General features: G+C 35.5%; 1 protein-coding gene across 4 annotated transcripts in view; it reads right to left on the bottom strand.

Annotated features, from left to right (window-relative positions):
• The window catches only part of LOC150076113 (Na(+)/H(+) exchanger beta-like), a 493,086-nt gene that overhangs the window by 157,015 nt on the left and 318,803 nt on the right, over nucleotides 1–17,268 (bottom strand). For 3 of the 4 annotated variants that reach the window (XM_090387862.1, XM_090387861.1, XM_090387863.1), the window contains 2 exons: nucleotides 10,284–10,365; nucleotides 2,086–2,113 (listed from right to left, as the gene is read on the bottom strand). In XM_090387862.1, coding sequence (XP_090243988.1) covers nucleotides 2,086–2,113; nucleotides 10,284–10,365 — 110 coding nt within the window. The remainder of the gene's footprint in view (nucleotides 1–2,085; nucleotides 2,114–10,283; nucleotides 10,366–17,268) is intronic. The other variant, XM_090387864.1, reaches the window with a different exon arrangement.

Here is a 17,268-nt window from a genome sequence, read left to right as displayed (position 1 = left end):
GTTAGGCTGCGATTCATAGAAGAATTGTCCCTTCAGTTCTCTCTCAAGCCATAACACTCCCACTACTATGAGCTCCTTGGTTTGCTGCTCTAGTCTGGGGCATGATTTCCATTTAAATTCAATATAATTGAGAATACTACATTAAACTAATATACTGAAATGCAATAACATTGCATTTCAGTATATTAGTATTAATATATTAATATAACATTTCTGCATAACTGGTGAACCCCTAGTCACCAGTTATGCAGCAATAATACATATTATGCTTTTGAGTTTATGTTATGTGTATTACACTATCCAGTTTGCATTTCATGTATCATGCTATACCATTACATTTGTAAAGTTATAAGTTAACTGTAATAACTAATAAAATTATCTAATTAATATAAACCTACGTGATTCGACCTTTCAAGATAGACACCTATTTACCACAATTAAAACACTAGAATTCCTCTACTATGCACTACAGTGTAAGTTACAAGATACAAAACTCGCACCATATCACCGATACAAAGGTTCTATGTATATTAAGTCATAACTTACAAAATCTCTTGAAAAATTTAAAAATAAAATAAAGAACATGACTAGGACTATAAAGATATTTACCGAATATGATTTAATATGTTAATTAGGTCAATAATAGAGCAAAATTTTTCAAAAACCTATCCATTCCCAGAAGTTCAAAATTCTTCAACCTTGCAGCTCCTCTGATATTTTCCAACATGCAGCCTTTAAAGCAACAAAAAGTATAACTCTGCTTTTTGGGCAGTCTCTCCTCACATACATTCAACAATCCAATTCATCCCAGAGGTTCTCTATAGAATTAAGGTTAGGGCTCTGTGCTGACCAGTTCAACTTTTTGATGCTCACGTCCTCAAACCAGTCCATCACAATATAATCAGTATGACATGAAGCATTATCCTGCTGATATAGAAATGGCCTTCTTTGCAGTGCTGCCCCAACATAGGTAATGAATTATTGTCTATGAGGTCTAGATATGCCTCAGTATTTGTGGTTTGATCCATGAAAAACAGCCCCAGACAATTATGCTGCTGCCTGCACAAAAATTCATTGTCGGGACAATACAGCCCAGCAGATAACTTTCCCAGGCATCCCCCATACTTAGGCATGACTGTCAGACTGGCAGACAATGTACCATGATGCATCACTCCAAAGTACAGCTTTTAAATGGTCTACAGTCAAAGAAAAGTGGACTTTACAATATGCTACATAGCTTCTGGAATTATTTAGGGTGATTAGTGACTTATGGATGGCTGCATGACTGTGGTAATCCACATATACAGCACCCCGCACACCGTGTACTGACATGTATCCCAATCATAAGTTTATAACATAAGTTCAATGGGTGGTTCCTGAGATCATTCCAAGTGAAAAATGTTATGTCAACGTGGTCTGATTCTTAACAGTTACAGAACTATAACTAGAAACCTAAAATATAGCATTGATGCCTAGACATACAGGAGGCATGGATATTTTATGTAAGGCATCATGCACAAGCACACAAGTTAGCATGTAGGTTGTGATGTGCTACAACTGAAAAAACTGTGAATATACCCCAAAGTGCTGTTAAGGAATATTGGCAATGATCCCCACATTGAAGAATTCCAAATCAACAAGTGTTTATTAATATTTAACAAGTTATATATGAGAAAGTGGCTGATTGCCAAGTTTATTGTTGAGCTGAATATCCAGTATGGGGGTATTAAAAACAATGTGGGTTTTCCTCCCCATGTGGTTCTATTCTCAATAAAACCTTTTATTATTTTTTTTTTTTTCAATAGCAAACTGCTTCAAGTATCCATAAATCAGTAACAGTAGTTGAAAATATAACCCACATTGATTTAGCATATTTCACCTAGAATGACTTTGGGAATCACCTCCCAAAGTTACGACAGTCATGCAACACCTTGTGTATCAGCAAAATCTGGTTAAATGTATCTCAGAGGATGCAATTAACCAAACTGTGCATTTTGCAAATGTGCTGCACTAAAAAATGAACCAAAGAGCATTATTATTAAATTTTTAATACATGCATAAATTTTAGAAAGGATTGCATCTTACCTATTGTGAAGCAGTTGATTAGTGTTCCCTTGAAAGGAAAAAAAAATTAGTAAGTTAACAAGAAATATTTAATAATATTTTTTTAAACAAAAATGCATCTTTTAAGAGATTACATGAAAAAATTATGTTACTCTGGTTAACTGATTAAGCCAATGAGCTAACTTAATAATATATTGATCCAGTCTATATTGGAAAATTGTTTTTATACAAGTTTTATTGCATTGTTAATAAAACTATCTAAAATATGTTAAATGAATATTCAAATTACAAGCTTTTATTTGTGAGCCACTCTGTTAGTTATATTCAATTCAAAACTCTCCAAAAGTTATAGCTCCCAAAACAAATTACAGTTTCAAGAGTCATTCTAGGTCCCAAAATTCAGTTGCTCTCTGACATTAAAAGCTTCCAGCTTATGGATAACTCTTCATTATTAAAAAGTCTTGAAGAAAACTACTCTAAAAACACTAATATTTCATATATAAGCCTCCTACCATTTATTACAGACTTCTTACCTGTTCCATTTCCTCTTGCTGAGTATCTTATGTACTGAACCTTGTAAGCCTGGAACAATAGACTTTTTTTCTTCACTCTTTTTTTTTTGTTGACTTGTTACAGATTTTGATGAAATCTGAAGTCCAATGTTAATCACATCCAAAGACTACTTTTCAATATTAGGTCCACTCCTCCAGTTTCTAAAATCCATCATGTATAGAGTCAATGATCATAAAATCATATACTTGTGTAGTGAAGATCAGTACTCCACAAGGTGGATTTGTATCTCCCTTTCTGTTCTCAGCTATATTTTTTCCTCTTCTTAGATGTTTTTCTCATTTTATCACATATGCAAAGTAGTCTTTGATATCTCAATACCAAATCAAGAGTTGAACACTATTTATAACCAATCTTCAGGCCCAGAAGGGCCATTTAGCATGGACCCCAGAGGGGGCCCCAAAATTTAGTCTTTTATGTAAAAAACATGATCAGAAAGTAATGATACAATAATGATTGCTTATTGGCTACCGCTCAAAGGAGTGGGAGAGGACTGGGGATGGAAAGCGAGGAATGAGAAGGTATTCTATGCCTCATTTTCGTTGAATTGGATCTTGAAATTCCTTCCCAAGGTAATTTTAAAAATATTTCTATTCTCTATGCCTTGGAATCATTCCAGAAACCATTCCATGTAATATGAGACATTTAAAAATTGATGAAATGCATGAAACAATATGAGACCTTTAAGCAATTATATCTTAAAATTCCTTTTGGAGGTGGTTTGTGAAATAATTTTTATTTTTTAAAATAAACCTTTAAAAAATAAAAATTATTTAAATTTTTAAAGTAAACCTCCTCCCCGAAATGTTACCACCTTGTCGCAGTGGGGAGGCTTGAATATCCCGATGACCCAGAGAGCTATACTGGTGGTAGCTAGATTACTGGTAGGACCACCCTAACCAGACAGGTCAAAGGGTAGGGATCAGACAAAGAGTAACATACTGGTCCTCCAGGTTGGGGGTTGTGCAGAAGGCTGATTCCCTCCCCATGTAAAAAAAATAAAAACTCATAAAGCTCAAAGAGAAAAACAGACGGACAAAGGGATGCGACTCAGACTAGGAAAAGGAAACGAAAAGGAATAACGGACATTTTAAATATTGTAACATGGAACATAAGAGGAGGATTAGGATATAAAGAAGTCGAACTACTTAAACACTTAAAACAGAAGAAAGTAAATATAGCAGTCATAACAGAAACAAAGAAAAAATTAAAAGGTACGAAAGATTATGATTCTTATACAAAGATATACAGTGGAGTAGATCAAAAGGAAAGAGCCAGTGGAGGGGTAGTAATATTAATAGATCAGGAAATGGAAAACCAAAATACAGAGCTACACATTTATAAATAATAGAATAATAACAGTAAGATTTAAATTAGACAGAGGTCATTTATGTATAATTGGAATCTACGCTCCAGAAGATGGAAAAGAGGAAGAAACAGATAAATTTTATTTAGAGTTACAAAAAGAACTAGATAAGAATGTAAAAAAGGACCATGTAATTATTTTGGGAGATTATAATGCTCGGGTAGGGAATAAGCCAATAAAAAATATTATGGGATGTTATGGAAAAAATAAAGTAAATTTAAATGGATATAAATTAAGAGATTTTACAACATTTAATAATTTAAAGATAACAAATACATTTTTTAGAAAACATGATATACATAAATATACATGGTCGGCAAGAGGTACACAATCAATAATAGACAATGTAATAGTAAATCAAAAATGAGCAAAACAATGTCAGAATACTAAGGTGTTTAGAGATTATGATATTAATTCAGATCATTTTTCAGTGGCTTCAAAAATAGAGTTATGGGCTAAATGAAAGAGAAAAGCTATTAAACAGAGGAAGGAGGAGTTAGGCTACAAAGTATATCTACACTGACAGTGGTGGAGAATGAAAAGGACCTGGGGGTAATTGTGCAGGCAGATATGAAGTTCTCTGAGCAGTGCAGACGAGCTGCAAGAGTAGCTCATGGTGTCTTGTCAATGATTTACAGGAATTTTTCTAGCAGGGATAAGGAGGTGATTATTCCCTTGTATAAGGCAATGGTTAGGCCACACCTTGAGTACTGTATACAGGTCTGGAGGCCTCACTTCAAGAAGGATGTAGAGCTGCTGGAACGGGTACAGAGAAGGGCAACAAGATTAGTGAATGGAACAAAGGGTTGCTCTTACGAAGAAAGGCTTAAGTTTTGCAAATTACAGAGTCTGGAGACTAGGCACCGGCGAGGTGATCTGATAGAGGTGTATAAGGCTTTGAATGGTTTGAGCATGCTCAATGCCAATGGGATTCTTCATCTTGCTCAGAATAATCACCTTAGAGGGCATAAATTCAAATTGAGGAAGGACGGATGTCGGATAGATGTGCAGAAATTTGCCTTTGGCCAGCGGGTGGTTGGTTGGTGGAACCGACTTCCATCACTTGTTGTTGAAGTTGATAGCCTAAGCAAATTTAAAGCTCAACTGGACAGATATTTCGAACGAACGGAGGGGTGAAATGGGAGTGGTGTGTGTTTTTTTTTTTTTTTTTTTTTTGGCTGATGCTGAATAAGCTTGCTTTCTTGCATCATATGCCTCTACTAATGCTAATGCTAATACTTCAAGAAGAAAGTATACAAAATTTATATGAAAAAAGGCTTAAAGATGAAATAAGTAAAACATCGGAGAGAGAACAAATGCATTTGGAGAAAAAGTATGGAGGAAGTTTTTTAAAAGATAGGATATTAAATGTATTTAATAAATGTTGGGAATAATATAAAATACCAGAGAAATGGAAGATAGCAAAAATTATTTCAATATTTAAAAAAGGAAATAGAAATGATACAAAGAATTATAGAGGGATTAGCATATTAAATATAGTACATAAAATGTGTAGCAAAATAATAAACACTAGATTAAAATTATCTCTGATGAAATATTAATAGAACAGGCAGGATTCAGAAAAGGAAGATCATGTACAGATAATATATTTGTATTAAAACAAATAATAGAAAAAGGAAAAAAGTTTAATTTAGAAACACATTTAGCTTTCATAGATTATGAAAAAGCATTTGATTGAGTAAACAGACGAAAACTATGGGCCATATTGCGTAATAAAGGATACCCAAAGCATCTTATAAAAATAATGCAGAGTTTATATCAAGGAAGAAAAATAGTAATAGATACAGGTAATAGACAAGACCTCAGTTATAGCTTGTACACAGCATGGTTTTGTTAAGGAAAAGTCTTGCCTGACCAATTTGATTGGATACTATGATGCAGTCACAAAAGAACTGCATGCAGGGAATAACTTTGATATTATATATTTGGATCTTAGAAAGGCTTTTGATACTGATGCACATGGAAGACTGCTGCACAAATTGGAGCAGTGTGGCATTGGAGGCAAATTGCTGCTGTGGATAAAGGGATGGTTGAGTGGGAGAAGACAGAGAGTGGTAATCAATGGACACTGCTCATCATGGACTAATGTTATTAGTGGAGTCCCTCAGGGTTCTGTGTTGGTTCCATTATTGTTTTCTGTATTTATAAATGATATTGATGATGGTATATCATGCTTAATGTCCAAGTTTGCAGATGATACAAAGGTTGGCAGGGTTGTTAAGGACACTACTGATGCTATGCTGCTGCAACAGGATCTGGAAAGGTTGAGCAGATGGGCTGAGAGGTGGCAAATGAAGTTTAACATTGACAAATGTAAAGTACTACATATGGGAAACAGCAACCCCAGAGCAATGTATCAACTCTGTGGTACTACACTGACAGTGGTAGAGAATGAAAAGGACCTGGGGGTAATTGTGCAGGCAGATATGAAGTTGTCTGAGCAGTGCAGACGGGCTGCAAGAGTAGCTCATGGTGTCTTGTCAATGATATACAGGAATTCTTCTAGCAGGGATAAGGAGGTGATTATTCCCTTGTATAAGGCAATGGTCAGGCCACACCTTGAGTACTGTATACAGGTCTGGAGGCCTCATTTCAAGAAGGATGTAGAGCTGCTGGAACGAGTACAGAGAAGGGCAGCAAGATTAGTGAATGGAACAAAGGTTGCTCTTACGAAGAAAGGCTTAAGTTTTGCCAATTACAGTGTCCGGAGACTAGGCACCGGCGAGGTGATTCGATAGAGGTGTATAAAGCCTTGAATGGTTTGAGCATGCTCAATGCCAATGAGATTCTTCCTCTTGCTCAGAATAATCACCTGAGAGGGCATAAATTCAGATTGAGGAAAGACAGATGTAGGATAGATGTGCGGAAATTTGCCTTTAGCCAACAGGTAGTTGGTTGGTGGAACAGACTTCCATCCCTTGTTGCGAAAGTTGATAGCCTAAATAAATTTAAGGCTCAGCTGGACAGGTATTTCGAACGAACGGATGGGTGAAATGGGAGTGGTTTTTTTTTTGGTTTTTTTTTGGTTGATGCTGCATAAGCTCGTTTTCTTGCATCATATGCCTCTACTAATGCTAATGCTAAATTAACAGAAGAAAGTATAATAAATCAAGGAGTTAGACAGAGATGTAGCTTGTCACCAACATTGTTTAACATATATATCAAGGATATGATATGTAAATGGAAAGAGGAAATTAATACAGGGATATATTTAAATATAAAGAATAGGATTAATACACTGTTATTTGCAGATGATCAAGTAATTATTCAAGATAGTGAAGATAATTTACAAAGAGCAGTATTTAAATTAAACCAAATAACAGAAGAATATAAAGTTAAAATATCAACAATGAAAACTAGAACAATGGCTTTTAAAGAAAAAAATATGGTGAGAACAAAAATAGTTATAGACAATAAAATATTAGAACAAGTAAAACATTTTAAATATCTAGGATGTGATATAACATATGTTGTCAAAGAAGATATGAACTAGAAATTGGCGAAATTTCGAAATATATGTGGAACAAAAAAAAGAACTCTGGCTAAGAAAACAAGGAAAGAAACACAATTGAAATTTTACAAAGTAATGGCAATACCAACACTTCTTTACAGTTCTGAAACATGGATACCGAAATAAAGAGACGTTAATAGAATACAAGCTGCAGAAATGAAATTTTTAAGATATGTTAAAGGAGTACAAAATTAGATAAAATACCAAATGTAAATATTAGAAAAGAATTAAAGATTTACTCAATTAATGCAAAAATTATAGAATATAGACAAAGATGGAAAGAACATGTAGAAAGAATGGAAGACAATAGATACCCTAAATTAGCTTACACATATGGCCACATATGGCTTACACCTAAATTAGCTTACACATATGGTGCGCCTGACCACTAGGCCGCCGTAGCCTAGTGGTCAGGCGCGCAGGTGCATAAGTACATGTGCCTTGAGTGACCGGGGTTCAAGCCCGTGACTGCTGAATGTGGTGCTGTTTCTTGTATTCTGTGTACCTTGTAAACTCCACTGACCGTTTGGTCGTCCCGGAGTATAAGCAGAAAATTTATTTTATATAGAGCAAAAGGAAAAAGAGACAGAGGAAGACTGAAGAAAAGATGGGCAGACTAATCCATGGCCTAATCCATGGAGAAGACAAGACAAGACAAGGTGGTCGGTGGTATGGAATAGGAGGATTTCAATCTTAAACCTTAAATATATTTTCTCTGGGTGCCATTTCTTTTAAGTCTTAATCAATTTTACTAACATAAAATTACTTCCTTTGAATTTATAAATAAGTGTTTCGAATATAGTTTCTCTTTATTTCCTTGGTTTCCTGGGAATATCATCATTTCCTGGGAATATCTTCATTTCCTGGGAATATCATTTCCCAGGAAATGATATTCCAGCCAAGGAAATTCTTTAGTAAAGAATTACAAGAGAAAAATTTACTGAACTCAACGAACAACACAGAGATTTAATTTCTCTAACATTGTTAAAGATCTGTTAAATGCTCAACCCAAGACCCTCTTTATAAGATGTAAAGTGGGCTGATGGACCAACTCTTGTTAAAATTGATATAGGCTGCTTTAATGATTAATTGGAATAATCTGTTTAAATAATTTTCCTACATCTAATATTTAATATTAAAAGTCTCCATCCTATTCTTATTTTATCACTTTATAAACTTCCTTTATGTATTATTTATTTATATAACTATTTAATTGCTGTTAATTTATAATCTTATTCTTCTATATATGTTTATACACTGGTGTGCAAAACTTAAGGACCAACATTATTTCTAAAGGTTACAACCACAAAATCAAACGAAACAGCCTGTGGCGATTTGCATAACTGTGGCTGTTCAGTAGAAAGCTGGTGCACATGCAAAAATTTGAATCATGATGAGAGGGCTCACATAAACAGATAAAAGCAGCAGTTCAGCAGTTATGTACAAATTACTGAATGGTGAGCACGGCTGTTACAGACGTTTGGTTTCATACAGTGCTACAGACAACAAAATGGCCAGTAGACAACATCTGGATGACTTTACCCAGAGTTGAATATTTGGGAAGCTCGAGGAAGACTGAAGTGTGAGGAGTGTGGCTGCAGAGTTGGGTATCGCCCATAGTATCATCTCATGTGCGTGGTCGGCCAATGATGACCACTGTATACTCCTACAGGCCAACACCACACAGCACAATCCATTGCAAACCAGTTGTACAGGAGCACAGGATGCAGGATATCATGGTTTACTGTGACCATATGAGAGATGCCAAAAGGTTTTAAACTCATAATATATTATGCCTTGAGCATTTATATTTTATTTAAGTATTATTTTGCACACCTTTTGGCATCTCTCATATTATGGAAATAACTTCACAACTGGATTGGCATGATTACAACACCAGAGTACTTGCCCACCCACCAAGGATAGACCAATAAGCATTTAAACAGTGCCATCTGGGTGGTGGTGGTGCCCACTGAGAATAAGTAAAAATAGTCTTCTCTATTGGCGAAGTGTTACTTATTTGAGGTAGTGCAATACATGGTAACTTGTTGCAAAGGTTATTTTGGTTATTTTTGGTTTTTAGGAGCATTAGCAACTAAGGCCATATTACTGCGGGAATATGCGGTGGTCAGTCCCTGACCTTTCCGCATCCTCCGTATTTGGTGATGACGGGATCGAACCCCAGTCTAATCAAGAAGCGTTTGCTACGCACTGCCGCTCCTGCCCACCTGGCTACAGAGGCGCCGTTGCAAAGGTAGTTACAATATGAGATACAATTAAATCGATGCCTTTACACTACTTATGCAGTTTTTCATTATGAGTTCACTATGGTGTATTTACACAGATATTTTATAGTTTATCATCCTTAAAAATAACAACAAGACTGAATTCTTCTAGCAGTTAAAACATTACATACCCAAACCTAGTGCTGCCACTTTATAAGTTTTTCTGCATAGTGTTTTCTTTATATACAGTGAGTGGTGTGCTTCTCCTTCCACCTGAAGAGGAAGCCATCCAGAGACCAAAGACTAGCTTCAGTTTATTTTCAAATTTCTTTCATCTTTTCAGATAGATTATTTCTACTAATGTGAGTATACAGCAAGAATGTTGAATTCTCTCACCAATAATTTGAATTATCAGGATTAAATTAAAATGATATATTAATATCATTAGTTAGCTTAAAGTGTCACATTATTTAATATAATTTGTTCTTCCTACTTCAGTATATCAAAAAAATGAATGCAAACTTACCACAACTGCATAAAGGAGGATTGATCCCAGATTACTAAAAAAGGCACGATCATGAAGAGAATAAGCTGATTCCAAAACTATCCTAACAAAAAACACACAATCATACAAATAAAAACACATTAGTTACATTCTAATGAGATTTTTGAACATCTTGTAAACATTTTAAGTTATAGATTTGATACTTTTAACAAAATACACTAGTAAAATGTTTTTTCACACATTTAAAATACAGTCAGTTCTGATATATAAGGGGGTACATGTGTTCTAAAAATCTCCACGTTATGGTATTTCATGCATTAAAAACAACAGGACTTATAGGAAAAATAGGGATAGGGGCAGAGCACTCAAAAACAAATGTTCAGTCTGGTAAGTAAAACACTAAAAAAATTAGAAACCCAATAAAATTGCTAACATAGGTTTAAACATCTTAAATTTCTAATAAATAAATAAATATTACAGTAAATACAGTACTTTACCTTGACAAGATATGAAGTCTGCTTGATTGTTATTTCTGTTCACTGACATTTTCTTTTTTTTTTTAGATTGTAAAATTTTAAACAGCAAAAAAGATAAGCAATCAATAATGACGAACACGGGAAACACAAATTGTACAAGTGAGACAAGTTTATAAAGCCTAAAAAATAGGAGTGAAGAGAAGGTTCTGAAAATGTATTTATGTTTTTTATATAATCGAAGATTTTATGGAAGGGGAAACACATTTCACAATAATAACATAAAAACCCACACAATTCCATCTTTCAGTATTATTGAAAATGCAGTAAGATCAAGTTTACTACCCATTTATAATTAGATTGCACTAACTGAAAAGTCCAATACGGGGAACTGCAAATTGTTTTTTTTTTCTTTTATGGTAGTAACCTCCAGAAATGTACTCCTCTGCTCATGCTATCACATCTCACAAAATTTCTGTTCAAACAGAAAAATGTGAGCTCCTGAAAACATAAGTCAGCCTACAATATCATGTGTTATTTTGTGAATACAGTGAATGACAACAGTATGTCTCCGACCAATACCAGTACAGTAAATGGGAAATATAGCTCTCATACATTTGACATTTTTTAAGCTTTATAAACTTGTATGTATTGCTGCGCAGGTCGCTATGTTCAGCTTGATCCTGGGCTCTGTGTTCATGTGGTGTTATTTGCAGACGAAATTGCACATGAGCCAAGCGAAAATCGTGTTATACTCATATTGTTCCCTAATTTATCAGTCACATTGGAGAAAATTCGCATTGTGAAAATGCACGTTATAGCAGAACTGACTGTACCTGAAATACTCGCCAGTCACTGTTAGAATTACATTAATATACTTGGCAACAGCAGGCATACACTTTTTTTCTGATATACATGGGTCAGTTTCAATATAAATACTCCAACATTCATCCCAGAGAAGGTGATGAATTCTTATATTGCATCATTATATGAAACAGATATGGATTCAATTAAACAAAACAAAGCTGACCTGATGCATCAAAGCAATGAGTGATACTACCGAGGCTCTCTTGACTGTCAAAACATATATACACACCGAATAGCCACTTTATTAGGTACACCTACCTAACAGTGAGCAGGTTCCCCTTCAGTTCTCAGAACAATGGGGATTTGTCATGGTGGCATGAACCCAATGAGGTATCAAAGTGAAGCCACAGGAATGCTGGTCCATGTTGATTCAATTTCTTTCCACACCCCCACTTTTTTCAAACTGAATGGTTGTGGATCTCTACTCGGAAAAGTTCATTCAACCTTAACCCACAGGTACTCACTGGATTGAGATTTGACTAGGAAGACCACTGCACAAAAGGCTGAGCTCACTTTCATGTTCCTGGAACCAGTTCTGTATAATTCTGGCCTTGGGACATGATGCATTATCCTACTAGAAGAAGCCAACAAGATAACACACTGGAGCCATGAAGAGATGTAGCTAGTCAGAAACAATTTCCATAACCTGTGGCATCCAAATGCTGCTCCACTGGTATCAGAGTGCCTGGTGTGCACCACATTAATACTCCTCACACCTTTACACAATCACCACCAGCCTGCATCATTGACCCTTGGCAGAATAGATGCATAGACTCATGTTGCCATATTCTGGTCTTCCCATCAATGCAAAATTTTCCTATTCTCCACTTTCTAAGTGTTGGTTTTCATAAGCTCATGAAATGCCATACAGTGAGCTTAGGGAGGAAGGGCAGGAAAGATCACAGTATGATCTCTCCTTCCCTCCATCCATCCTTTCCTTCATCAGGTGATGAAAATTAAAGACAAAAATCTTGCATGAATAATCTGTGATAACCAGACAATCTTCATATGGGCAATTCAGAGTTTACTACATATAAATAAAATAAAATGTAATTCATTATATATTTTGGTAGGAAAAAGTAAATATTCTTAATTTACTACTTTGGAAACCAAAATTTTAAATCAAAATTTGCTTTAAGATCTGTTGGATGCAATAAATTTTGTATAGGTAGTATCTTAATTTTTCTCATTTACTGTATCACTGTTTGTAAATAAAACCACCTACTGTCTCAAATCAATGCTCATGCACTACAACTGCCATATGCATTATCCATTAGTCTATCCCATGGCCAGATCAAGCAACTGGTAAGTTGCTGTTCCACTACTGAAATTCTTCATTAATGGTTTTAACAAACTTCTCTCAACAATGTCAAACTCAAATCGCCAGTGAACATACCACTTCTTCCTGATTTAATTATAAGTATTTGGCAAGGTAGTTCTAAAGCTTCTTGTACACTGTTGCATTTTTTCAGCTTGGTCAGCAAAGATTGATTTTTTTTAATGTTAGTGCCATCAAATTACACTTGCTACAGTAACTACACTGGATTAAATATTTCAAAGTACTGAAAATCAGCATAGACTTTTATACCGTGCACCACCAAGGACGTATTTGGAATTTTTTTTTTTTTTTTTTTTTTTTAATTTTCATCCATCTTCCATATATTAGGAATCAACTTTTCTCTAAATATTCTAGTGAGGAACAATTTGCTCTACAGGAGAGTCTTGAAATAGGCAAAGTTTAATTTTGGTAACACCATATAGTATTAATATACTAACAAATTAATATATTGAATTAATGAATCATTTGATAAATTATTATTTTATTATTATTAGCTATATGGTGCAAGGAAGCCTGAGGCTTACGCTGCACCAGCCAAAAAAAATTTCAGAATTACCCTGAGTGAGTGAGTGAGAGAGAGAGAGAGAGAGAGAGAGAGAGAGAGAGAGAATAAGAGTCGGAAGTAGAAGGATATCACCAAGAAAGAGAAGAATGATGATATCCAGCTAAGGATCCTGGGTGTGCCAAGCCCATACTCACCACATGTGAGCCCCTGGGGCTGCAAGGTAACATACATTTGGATAGCGAGTAATGCAAGGTATCCTGTGTGCAAGGTATCCCGAGGGGCCTAGAGGAGGGACAGGTATCCTGTGTGTTATAAGACACTCAGCCTAAAACACTGATGGATTCAATATCTCTCTATTACAGAAGATTTAGGAGAAGTCCGGTTGGCCTGCCTCCCTAAAATCCACTCATGCACACCTTCTTGATGGTAAGCCCTGTGACGTCACTTAGGTGGCAACGAACGTGTAGAGGGGTTCTCTTCAAGATGCCTGGTCAGCGTGAAGAGGAAAAGACCAAACCCTCCAGCATATGACAGCACGACAATACAAATGGCCCTCAGTCCTCAGCAGCTTTCACTCTCTCCCTCTTACGGCAGCAAGAGGATCAGAGTGGAAGCAGAGGGTGCTAAGAATCTCTGGGTACGACCAGGCTGCCATGCACGAAAACTGAACTTGGCCTGTTATAACGTAAGATATTAGAGCTGGAAAAGGAATTAGAAAATGTGAATTAGAATATCATCGGTTTGGCTGAAACAAGAAGAAGAAATGAATCACTTATAAGTTTATCAAGTGGAAATCTGCTGTACACCAATGGAAACAGTGAAAGGAGTAAAGGTGGAGTTGAGTTTCTGGTCCATAAAGATTTTAAAAACAACATTTTGGAATTCAAAAGTACATCACCAAGGGTGTCAAGACTAATACTCAAGATTTCTAAGCGGTACAAGCTAAAGATTATAATGATTTATGCACCAACATCGAGCCATGATGATGAAGAGGTTGAAGAAATGTACACCGAAATTGAGAGTCTTCTAGATGAGCAGAAAACCCACTAGACTATTATTATAGGGGACTTCAATGCTAAGGTTGGAAAAAGGCAAAACAGCGCAGAAAGAGGAACTATAGGAAATTTTGGAATTGGTGAAAGAAATAAAAGAGGTGAAAGACTTGTGGAATTTGCAGAATCCCAAGGACTGTCAGTAATGAACACTTTTTTCAAGAAAAGGGTGAACAGAAAGTGGACATGGAAGAGTCCAAATGGATTAACAACTAATGAAATAGACTTCATCCTCACTAACAGAAGATATACTGTGAATGATATTACCATCCTGAATAAGGTAAATGTTGGAAGTGATCACAGAATGGTAAGATGTACACTTGATATAGATGTAGGAAAGGAAAGGAAAAAACTGACTCGAGTAAATAATACAAAGGTCTTTGAGATAACAGAGGAGGAGAAAAAGCAGTATGAACTGGAACTTAAGAACAAGTTTGAGCTTCTGCAGACTGCTCAGGACCAAGATATCGACAAGGAATATTACAACTTTCTGAAAGTGATAAAGCCCAAGAAACCTATAGGGAAAAAGAAATTCAAAGAAGAAAAAATTAGTCAAGAAACACTTGTCATGATGAACTTAAGACAACAAATGAAGAGCAAGAAAAACACTGACAGGGAGAAAATTGAGTATACTGAGTTATGCAAAGCCATTAGAAAGAGACTCAGAGAGGACATAAGAAGATTTAACACAAGAAAAGTAGAACAAGCAATAAGGGAAAACAAAGGATTTAAATCAGCAGCCATGAGCAGTAATACAGAAAGACAAATGATACTGAAACTGAAGAATAGCGATGGTGTACTTATAGTTTTTGGGTAGTAAGTGGATGGCCAGTGCTCAAAACAGAAGGAACTGGAAAGTTGCTGGAGAGGCCTTCATTCTGCAGTGGATTGAAAATGGCTGATGATGATGATGATGAATGCAAGGTAACATATATTTGAGTAGCAGTAATGCAAGGTAACATACATTTGGGTAGCAGTAATGCAAGGTAACATACATATGGGTAGCAGTAATGCAAGGTAACATACATTTGGGTAGCAGTAATCCTGAGTACACACCATTTGGGTAGCAGCAAACTAAAAGTAGTTGATAAGAAAACAGACCCAGTGGTAATTATACAATCTAACATTAAGTTCTCTGAAGAGTGTAAACAGGCTGCTAGAACAGCTCATGGAGTTCAGTCAATGATATAACAGGAACTTTGCCAGCAGGGACAAAGAAATAATTATATCATTGTATGAGGCAATGGTCAGACCATACTGCAATACTGCCACACTGCTTCCAATTTGTGCAGCAGTCTTTCATGTGCAACAGTATCAGAAGCCTTTCTAAGATCCAAGTATATAATATCAAAGTTATTCCCTGCATCCAGTTCTTTTGTGACTGCATCATAGTATCCAATCAAATTGGTCAGGCAAGACTTCCCCTTAACAAAACCATGCTGTGTCTGAGCTATAACTGAAGTCTTGTCTAGATGATCCTGCAGTGCTTCTTTAACCAGTGCCTCCATTAATTTTTCAGGAACAGAAGTTAAACTAACAGGTCTATAATTACTTGTGCTGCCCTTTGATCCTCCTTTGTGAATTGGGGTCACATTTCCACATCTCCAGTCCACGGGTACTTCCCCTGAATCCATGGAAGCTCTCATAATAATGGCTAAGGATTTGCTTACTTCCTTTGCTGCCTCCTTTAATATAACTGGATAGATCCCATCCACCCCGGGTGCCTTTCTTGTATTTATATTCAACAATTTCTCCTCCACTTTACTTTCAGTTATTACAAGATTCTCTAGCTTACTGCCAGAGTTGAATACACCTCTGGCATTCCCCTCACTGAATAACTACTCATGTGTGAATATCGATGCAAAATATTCATTCAGTTTGTTAGCTACCTGAGCAGGATCATCAACAGTTGACCCATCGATATCAAGTGGACCAATCTGATTCATCCCCTTCCTTCTAGAGTTTACATAAGTAAAGAACTCTTTGCTGTTTTTCTTTGCATCCCTTGCCAAAGATTTCTCATAATCTGCCTTCGCCTGCCTAACCTCCTTTGTAACTTGGTTACAGATCAACTTGTAGCTATCATAGGCTTCTGTGCAGTGTTGCCAACTCTTAATAATATTTCCCGCTAGCCGCATACTCAAAATCCGCTATTTTTAGCACTTGACCCGCCAAATTTTTTAAATTTTCATTTGTTTGTACTTTGTAGTGAATAAAAACAAACAAACAAATAGTACATATAAATAGTTATTTATTTTTCTGTTTTTAATATAAAATCAATATCTAAAAATCTAAATTAATTTCGAAATTCAATACCGCCTCATCATATGCTTCTTGTGTACCTATTTTGCGAAGCAATTCTTCAGGTAAAACATAATTTTTACAACACTTTTCAACTCTTTTGAGCCCGTATCGTACTGATAAGATTGCATTAACCATGCCAACACTCATTCTGTTGCGTGTTTTGTTTTTTACTAGATTTAAGTTGCTGAATATTCTTTCCACATCTGCATTGGATAATGGCAAAATTAAAATACCCAATGCAAATTCGCTAATTTCTTTAAATGGATTTTCACCGCTTGCATATCGATATTTCAAAACTTCATTGTATTGTTGAAGTTTTCCCATTTAACGAGAGTAATGTTTATATACCGTTGCTCCATTTTTTCAATTTCTACTTCAGACAATTTTAAGTTTTTGTAATAAATTTAACAGAAACTTTTGCTTTAGTATATTGTTAACTGAGATTAATGATATTTTTTCTAATTCT

Source organism: Mastigoproctus giganteus, chromosome 13 (genome assembly GCF_048544385.1).
Source record: "Mastigoproctus giganteus isolate SK-2022 chromosome 13, ASM4854438v1, whole genome shotgun sequence".
Taxonomy (NCBI): Eukaryota; Metazoa; Arthropoda; class Arachnida; order Uropygi; family Thelyphonidae; genus Mastigoproctus; species Mastigoproctus giganteus.
The sequence above is the reverse complement of the archived record's forward strand: the minus strand, read 5'-3'. Positions and strand labels throughout refer to the sequence as shown.